Source organism: Thamnophis elegans, chromosome 11 (genome assembly GCF_009769535.1).
Source record: "Thamnophis elegans isolate rThaEle1 chromosome 11, rThaEle1.pri, whole genome shotgun sequence".
NCBI lineage: Eukaryota > Metazoa > Chordata > Lepidosauria > Squamata > Colubridae > Thamnophis > Thamnophis elegans.
The window spans coordinates 27,128,488-27,138,366 of NC_045551.1; the positions used below are offsets into that span (position 1 = coordinate 27,128,488).

Sequence of the window (9,879 nt, forward strand, 5' to 3'; positions counted from 1 at the left end):
TTTATTTCTTATTTTCTACTATTTTTCTTTTTTCTTTTTGGCTTTATCTTATTTTTTTAATTTCAAAGTTAGCTGGCCTTATTATACTCAAATGCTTGTTAAAGAATTATGCCGGGTATGGGACCTGCGAAGCCGTAAGGGGGTTAGGGAGGGGGGATTATAGGGGGGAGGGGGGAGAGTGGAATTACAGTTTCAATCCTTAGAACAATAAGAATTCACTTGTATACTGCGGCTCGTTTTCCTTTTTTTTTCTTTTTTTCTTTTTCTACTTTTATTTTAAAAACAAACTGAATTGTATGGATACACCAAAGTGAGGAGAAGAGGGAAAGAGAAGGGAGAAGTAAAGAGGGAGTGAGAGGGAATGTAAGGAGGGTGAGATGGAGGGAGGGGGAGATGTCTGAGGGGGAAGGGAAGTAGAAGAGGGAAATGCTGGAGGGGTGAAAGGAAAGTTGGAGGGGGAGAAGAGAGGGTGTATGGGGGAATGAAGTGTTATGTTGGGTTTTTTTTTTCTCTTTTTTTTTTTTACGCACAGTATATAAGTGATTGTATAAAATGAAAATGAAAATGAAATAAATAAAATGTTTTTTTTAAAAAAAAAAAAAGAATGGTCTACCACTTTAAATGCATTACATTCTAGCCAGCAACAGCCTCTTGCATCCTGGTTGGCTGGGACGCAGTTGAGGCTGTTGCCGGCCACACCTAATTAATGATTGGTTACTGTATATACTCGAGTATAAGCCTAGTTTTTCAGCCCACTTTTTGGGCTGAAAAAAGCCGCCTCGGCTTATACTCGAGTCAGTGAAAAATTTGCCCGAAATGGAGGAGAAAAAGGGGCGGGGCCATGCCGCTGGGTGACGGTCGTGAATGGCCCGGTGCCCCTGTGAGTTTCCCCTCCCTCTGTGTCAGTTTGCCGCGCAGCGCGCACCGCACCATCCCCCCTCCTCACGTTCTAATGTAATGCAGGGCTGTCTTACGATTCCCCTTCCTCCCCCTCCTGCCGCTCTGCAACGATGTCCCACCTCCTCCTTGTTATGGCAAGCAGCCACATAGCGATGTCCCACCTCCTCTGGTACAGTGATCCAATGATAGGAATCACTATGCCGTGTGTCATAGGAGGCGGGACATCGCTCCCGCGGCTGCACGGGACATCATCATCACAGCGGGACATCAGCATCATGAGGTGAGTGAAGTATTTCATTGAATACACCGCTAGTTTACTGTTTTTCTTTGAAATAAATATTCAAAAACATTATTGGTATCTATTTTTATTTTTGAAATTTACCGGTAGCTGCTGCATTTCCCACCCTAGGCTTATACTCGAGTCAATAACTTTTCCAGTTTTTTGTGGTAAAATTAGGTGCCTCGGCTTATATTCGGGTCGGCCTATACTCGAGTATATACGGTATGTGATCGTATAATTACTTTAAATACTGGGCGTGCTTTTCCTAGCCAAGCTAGCTAGCACCTTTCTTTTAATGTTAAATAATAAACTTGCTGCTGTTTGTAATCCTGGCTTCTGCGTTCCTGCCAAACCACAAAACTGGCGACGAAGGTGGGATTCTTCGCAACGAATGCTGACCGGCGGAAGGGAAAATTTCTGGCCTTTTCTCCGTAAGTCCTTTTCGCATCTAAGCCACGATGACTTCTGCCTTGCCTCCGTTTGCTCCCTACGGTTCGGGGGGAGAATCCTGGGAGGGATTTATGGAACGTTTCGAGTGTTACCTCATTGCGTCCAGGAGCCAGGCACAGACCGATGAGGAAAAATGCAGTTTCTTCCTTTCTTGTTGCGAACCCTCTATGTTCGCCTCCGCCCGAGCCTTGGCCGCTCCAAGGCCGGCGTATAAGTTAGGCTGGGACACTCTAATGGCCAGGCTCAAAGGACATTATGCACCGACACCCTCAAAGATTGTCTGCCGTTTCGCCTTTCGTCGTCGGGTGCAGAGACCTAATGAGTCAATTAGCCAATTTTTAGAGTCCCTGCGGACTACGGCTGCCCAATGTGACTTTACCAACTTAGAAGAAAACCTGGTGGAGCAGTTTGTATGTGGTGTGCGGGATGTAAACCTGCGAAGCCGTCTGTTCCGCCATCAGGACATTACCTTACTCCAGGCCGTGGAGACTGCTAGAGCAGCGGAGCTCTCGGAGCAGTCCACGGCCGATATCGAGCGGCTACAACTGGCTTCGTCTACCCACACCTCTGCTGGCCCCTTCTCGCAAACGAGCCTAGTTGATGACCTGCCACCCTCGGAGGAGCCAACTGATGAAATCGTGGGGCAGCTTAGGACGCAGCCGAAGCGCAAACCTCAACCGCAGTCGGTTGCGCCTCCAACAGCTGGCGCTCCTTGCCGTGGTTGTGGCGGTCGCCATGCCCGTACAGCCTGCCCTTTTTGCAACGTAATCTGTCGCCGTTGTAAATGGCAAGGGCACATCGCTAGGTTTTGCCGGGCCTCGCTGCCTGCTCCATCCTTCCTGCAAACCGCTGTTCAACCCCAAGCGCAGCCGCGCTGCCAACCACCGCGGCCCGCTCGGCGGGCTGAAGACTGCTACACCATTGATCAATCGCAAGCCTTTGACTGCTCTCTTAACCAAGCCCCCGCCGGAGCCCGGAAGATCGCTACCTCAGTCCAGCTGGAAGGTCAGCTCTGCCGGATGGAGGTGGACTCCGGCTCCTCTCGTTCTCTGTTGTCCTGGGCTCTTTTCTCCCGCCTCTGCCCCAGGGTCTCCCAAAGCCAGCTCCTGCCTGCTAAGACCACTTTAAGGGACTATCAGGGGAATTTTATTCCCACCTTGGGTTCTTTCCCCATTTCGGTCTCTTATGGCCCCTTCGAGGGAAAATTGCCCATCCTGGTAGTTAGGGATTCCCTCCCTGCTCTTTTAGGCCTGGATTGGTTTCCTGCCCTGGGTCTTTCAATTGGGGGGGTGCACCGGGTTGTTTCGTATTCCCTAGAAAGCGTCCTGTCCGACTTTGCGGATGTTTTTGACGGCCAGCTAGGCTGTTATAAAGGCACCCCCATATCCCTTAGTCTCGACCCCCAGGTTGCTCCAATTAGGCTGAAGGCCCGCAGGGTGCCTTTTGCCTTAAGGGCCAAGGTTGACGCCGAGCTGGATAAGCTCCTGGCGCAGGGAGTCATCGAGCCCGTTGACCACTCCCCCTGGGAGACCCCGATTGTTCTCCCAGTTAAGCCGGACGGCTTGGTGAGGATCTGTGCTGACTATAAGTCGACGATCAACCTGGCCCTTCAGGCGAATCCCTATCCAGTCCCTGTGGTGCAACACCTGCTCCATTCACTGGGGCAGGGTTGCACATTCGCCAAACTGGATATGGCGCAGGCTTACCAACAGCTCCCGGTGGATGACGATGCGGCGGCTGCGCAGACCATCGTCACCCACCGTGGGGCTTTTCGTTGCCGCCGCCTTCAATTCGGCGTTTCTGTGGCCCCGGGGATCTTCCAGAGCCTTATGGAGCGGTTGCTCCACGGGCTTCCTGGCATAGTACCGTATTTCGACGATGTCCTGATTGCTGCTTCCAGCCACTCGGGACTCGTCGAAGTACTAAGGGAGGTCCTCTTGCGTTTTAGGGGGGCGGGTCTCAAGTTAAAGCGCAGCAAATGTTCGTTTGCTGTCCCGAGGGTGGAATTCTTGGGTTTCTTAATTGACGCCCAAGGCATCCACCCTACGCCTTCTAAGGTTGCAGCTATCAGGAACGCCCCTGCACCCACCTCTAAAGCGGAGTTACAGGCGTTCCTGGGGCTACTTAACTTTTACGCGCCATTCATTCCGCATAAGGCGTCATTAGTCGAGCCGCTGCATCGGTTTCTCGACCGATCTGCGGCCTGGCGCTGGGGGAGCCGCGAAGCGCAGGCGTTCGCGGCTGTCAGAAAGGTGCTGACGTCATCGGCAGTCCTGGTTCAATATAGTGACAAGATGCCTCTGACACTAGCATGTGACGCCTCTCCCTACGGTTTGGGGGCGGTCCTGAGCCATGTTCTTCCAAATGGCTCGGAGGCCCCGGTGGCCTTTTATTCCTGGACACTTTCCTCGGCGGAGCGTAATTATAGTCAGATCGACAAGGAGGCTCTGGCTGCGGTGTCCGGGATTAAGAGGTTCCACGACTACCTCTACGGTCGGCACTTCATCCTTGTCACTGACCATAAGCCGCTCCTTGGGCTTCTGGCAGGTGACAGGCCGACCCCCCCCCATTCTCTCCCCACGCATGACACGCTGGACGGAATTCCTTGCGGCGTATTCTTATACGCTGCAATACCGTCCGGGCAAGCAGATTGGGCATGCGGATGCTCTTAGCCGTTGCCCACTGCCAGAGACTGACACCGCCCCCGTGCCAGCCCTCTCTGTTCTATCCATCGCGGCCTCCGGCCTACCCATTTCAGCTGCGGAGGTCGCGGCCTACACGAAGGCCGATCCTATCCTTTCCCAGGTCTCCTCCTGGGTCTTGAGGGGATGGCCCACAGATAAAGTGGCAGAGGGCTTCCGGCCTTTTAAAGCTCGACAAGCAGAGCTGTCCATTCATGGGGGGTGTCTCATTTGGGGGGATCGGGTAGTGATTCCTGCTGCACTGCGGCCACAAGTCCTGCCTCTGCTCCACAGGGACCACCCGGGCATAGCGCGAATGAAGGCCTTAGCCCGTAGCTATGTCTGGTGGCCCTTGTTGGATTCAGAGATAGCGGCTTATGTGGGCCGCTGCGCTACATGTCAACTCTCCAGGCCCAATCCTCCGGCCGGGCCTGCTCGGGAGTGGGAGGTTCCGAGAGGCCCGTGGTCACGCCTCCATGTAGATTTTGCCGGTCCCTTCCACGGCCAGAATTTCCTGATTGTGGTGGACGCCTACTCTCGGTGGGTGGAATTGGTCCTGATGGCCTCCACCACGGCCGAGAGTACGGTTCGGGCCTTACGCAGACTGTTCGCAACCCATGGGTTGCCGGACATACTTGTGTCGGATAACGGCCCGCAATTCACAGCCACCACATTTCAGGAGTTCCTGGCCGAGCAAGGGATCCGGCATGTGCCCATAGCCCCGTACCACCCAGATAGTAATGGCCGGGCGGAGCGGGCGGTCCGCTCAGCTAAGGAGGCACTGGGCCGTATGGACCGGGGCGACTGGCAGATGAGAGTGGCGGCTTACTTGTTAAGCCAGCATTCCACCCCCTGCCCGATAACCAACAAAAGCCCCGCGGAGCTCTTGATGGGCCGGCGCCTGTGGACGTCCCTGGATAGACTCCATCCGCTCTATTCAGGGGATCAGCCATGCAATCTGGGGGTTCTCCCTTCCCGTTCCTTTAGACAGGGGGATCTGGTGTGGGCCCGCTCTTTTGCCGGGGAGCCCAGGTGGGTCCCAGCTAGAGTAACTGCCCTGACAGGTCCCTGTTCGTTCAGGGTCAGATTGGCTGATGGATCCGAGTGGAGGCGCCACTTGGATCAGTTAAGGAGGCGCCTCCCAGCGGAGGCGGGCAATCCGGACTTCGCTGGGCGAGACGACGCTGCACACTCGGGGTTGCCGTGTGAGGCCTTTATACACCCAGGCCTCGCCTATCCACAACCAGACACTGCTAAATCCGACGAATTGCGACAACGGGCCTTTTCCAAGCCAGGTCCGGCCTGTTCGAGTGCCCCCTGCTGGGAAGCGAAATCGTCGGCTCAAACCACCATCGAAGAGTTACCGGTCGATGCTCCTACCCCCCGAGACACCCCTCCATTGCTCTCCCCTACATCTGTGGACGCGCCACCCCGGCCCGGCCTACCGGCATTGTTGAGCCCGCCTCCGGGGCCGTGCCAAGATGGCGTCCCTCGGAGCTGCACTCCCTTCGGGGAGGAGCTACAACGAGCAGGTCCATCTCCGCCGACGACTGTTGTTGAACTAAGGAGATCTGGGCGGGTCCGGCACCGTCTCGCCTACCTTCGCGACTACGCATGCTCCATCTGGGAGCATGCGCCAAACTGGGGGGAAGGGGTGTTATGTATTCAGAATGGTCTACCACTTTAAATGCATTACATTCTAGCCAGCAACAGCCTCTTGCATCCTGGTTGGCTGGGACGCAGTTGAGGCTGTTGCCGGCCACACCTAATTAATGATTGGTTATGTGATCGTATAATTACTTTAAATACTGGGCGTGCTTTTCCTAGCCAAGCTAGCTAGCACCTTTCTTTTAATGTTAAATAATAAACTTGCTGCTGTTTGTAATCCTGGCTTCTGCGTTCCTGCCAAACCACAAAAGTTTCCTCAGCATTTTTCCCTGTCACATTATTTTCCCCCTTCTCTTCTGCATGTTGGGTATTTCCCCTGGAAGAAGTAGGATGTGTCTCATCTACTTGTGTATGTATCTGTGTGTGGAAGGTTTGTCTGTATGAGTGATTGTGCTTCAATTGTGGAAAGCATCAGCACAAATCCAGGAAAATTACAAGTGTTTTAAGGACTTGCACGTAAGTGCTACATATTTCAAGTAACTTTTTGCCTTCAAACCTAAACAACAACAACAACAACAACAACAACAACACACACACACACACGTCAATCACATGCATATACTTTGGGAGGTTAGGAAGTTAGTGAGGTTTCATTTCACTTGGTATTGACAAATGGGGAAACTGAGTACACAAGATGGTGGTTTCTTGCCATGCCTGCCTAGCTCTCTCTTTCTAACAACCAACTTGGTAAAAATTCTTATTGATCAAAACAAACGGTAATACATTATTTTACCCCAAAGCAGTAGAAATATTTAAGCTGGCAGAAGATAAATTTTTGCTAGAATAATTTTTTTTAAACAAATAACAAATATTGGGAAAGTATTTAGTAGTATATATAATTAATGCATTTTATTAATTCATTTATGAACTAATTACATTGTCTTCTCATAGCATTTCAGGATATTTTTCCCTTAGACATACTTTTAATTTTCAGAAATAACAAGTTATAGTGATAGTACTTTTTGAAAACTATATTTGAAAATTATATTTTTCCTTCTCCAGGTAACGTTCTTAGTTGCCAATTGTCTGCCTGCCCTTTTTTCTAGTACTTTCTTCTGCCAATGTATAATATCCTTTGATTTAATGTTACTGATTATTATGGTATTTCCTGTTGGTTAATAGAAGACAAAGAGAATAAAAATTGAACTTCAAACAAAAACAGCATTCTTGAATCTCATCAATGAAGGCCTCAATGTCTTCAGTTTGTTATTCCTTTTCTGAAATGGTTAGGAATTAATTTTTATTTAAGCTAGAAATAGCCTTCAAATAAGGCTCCTGAAAATATGTTATTCCTGAGAATATAAATTGAAAGAGAATTCTACATCAAGAAGTCTGCTTATCTTATATAAATATTTCATATGTATATTCTAGACTAATTGAAGGAAAAACTGTGTATACCTTAGATGTACTGCATATAGTCAACAGTATTTCTGAAAGTGTTTTTGGTCAGTTTTAAAATGCCTTTTTGCTTTTCATGTTTGCCGAGCTTGACATTTAAATAGTGCATCATTGGCTAGATTTATTATATTAATCAAAGAAAGCAAACACCAATCAATAATGGAGGCTTTTTGCAGTAATAATAATTGATCCCACATACTGAAATAAAGCATGGCTCTTTCTAGGTCTTCTAACACCAACACTTACTTTTGATGCACAACAAAATGCAAATTAAGTATTTTTTGCTCTAGTTAAAAAGAAGTTTGGAAAATATATGTATACTATGCTCAAAAATGTTTGACTCGAGAGTCATTTTTGCCTACTTAAACAATAGCTTCATTTTCTATCTGAACAGTCCTTCGGCTCGTCACAGGAGACCATCCAGACAGAACCCAATATTTTATTTTATTTTAGCCGAAGGACAGAGAATGGAAGTAGTGATCTTCCTCTCATATTTGGGCATACCAGGGGTTTTAATATACATACATACATACATACATACATACATACATACATACATACATGTGTGTGTGTGTGTGTTTGTGTGTGTGTGTGTGTGTGTTTATTTATTTATCAGCACAAATACACACAAATGTAACAAAGGCAACAGTAAAAATATTGGGTTTCTGTCTGGATGGTCTCTTATGATGAGCCGATGGACAGAGAATGGAAGTGTGAACTTCCTCCCATATTTGGGCATACCAGGGGTTGTGACTTTAAATATATATTATATGTGACTTTAAATATATGTGTGTGTGTGTATGTATATATATATATATATATATATATATATATATATATATATATATATCAACTCATATTAATCTCAATGTTTACATACATACATACATACATACATACATACATACATACATACATACATACATATATATATATATATATATATATATATATATATATATATATGTAAACATTGAGATTAATATGAGTTGTATTATACTTACTTTATATTTATAAACATATTGACCAGATGCCTATATATGGATTACAAATATCAATTTAAATAATTGATTATTGTGCTGGGGCAACACAATATCTATAGTTGACCAAGCTCTCATAGGTAAGATTGATGACATGACATTGTACTAGTATAAGCCTAGTATTGATCCTGAAGTTCTATTGTGTTTGTGGAATATCTCTATTCTGCCCATAGCAGAAACTTACAAATATAACTTACATATATCTCAGCATTCAGAGACATCCATGAGCATAACTTTGTTGTTGAGGGTTTCTAGGAGTGTCAGTATTAAGACAGCTATATGAAACCTTACCACAGAAATCTTTATGGATAGAATGATAGAATAGCAGAGGAATTCATTACCAAAGGATGTAACAATAAAAATCAATTCAAATGCCTTTTAAAGGATGCTAGAGAAAGGCATGAAATTATAGGGCAGTTAAAAGCAAAATAAGCCAACTGGAAATGATGTGGCATACGTAACATAACAACCATAAAGTAAACTAGTTAAGGAATAAAGGAACATTTGGGAATCTTGTTCTTCTCTAAAAAGAAAGAAAGAAAAATACTGTAGCAGGGGATAAGATTTGGACGAGGTCAATAACTCTAAAAGACTTATAAAGCTTTTATTGCATCTTGAATGTGAGCAGCGTGTATAAACCTGGCACTGGTAGAACAAGGATAACCCATTATTTTGTTCTCTTGTTTTGTTGTTAAGTACCACATTTTCCCAAGAGAATTCAACTAGGAGGTACATTTTTTTAAAGTGATGGGTTGGAATGAAATACAATGGCATGGATATCAATGTTATCTTTTTTCTGATGATATTTTTCTACCCACAAATAAAAACTGGGTAGATATTGAGGGGGTCAGGTAAAGACATTACTGTCTAGATTGTATGGAAATCTACTTTTCTAACATAGTTGCTAAAATAATATAGCATTAAAACAAATCTGGGAACATTTCTGCTTCCTCCAGTATAATTCCACTGTGGAATTGTATTACTTAAGAAAGCATCTGACAATCCACTGCCTCATAGGCTAAGATTTTTTCTCAGGATGAAAGATAGTTGATCTCTACAAATCCTCTTATCATAGCAATGAACAGCTGTTTAAAGATTTCATCCTTTTCCACCTTCTTGTCTTTCATTTTGTGAGGAGATTTAGTATGGAAAGTTGGGTGTTAAGGTGCTTCCTCCAGCGCAACCAAAATGTTTTGGACTTGGAGGAAAATTATACAGATAAAACAGAGCATCACTTATCTAAAAGCTACTTTTCAGTAATTAAATATTCAGCAGGGACATTTGGAAGAGACAAAAAGAAGTTGATTAACACAAAGATTGTAGGATATCAATAAAGACAACACCTCAAACTCATTACTGAGTCCCTGGAATTCTCCCAATGACCAGAGATGATATACATGTAACTTTATGAAACTAATCCTGTACAAGTTACCAAACATTGACATACTGTATACTAATATTG

At 46.1% G+C, this 9,879-nt stretch overlaps 1 protein-coding gene across 1 annotated transcript; it reads left to right on the forward strand.

Annotated features, from left to right (window-relative positions):
• The first annotated feature begins 1,638 nt into the window (after positions 1-1,638).
• LOC116514998 lies at positions 1,639-5,998 on the forward strand. The gene is given in 5 exon segments (XM_032226872.1): positions 1,639-2,074; positions 2,879-3,168; positions 3,298-3,412; positions 3,644-4,191; positions 4,193-5,998. Coding segments are annotated over 5 exon segments (3,195 nt in total).
• Positions 5,999-9,879: the final 3,881 nt, after the last annotated feature.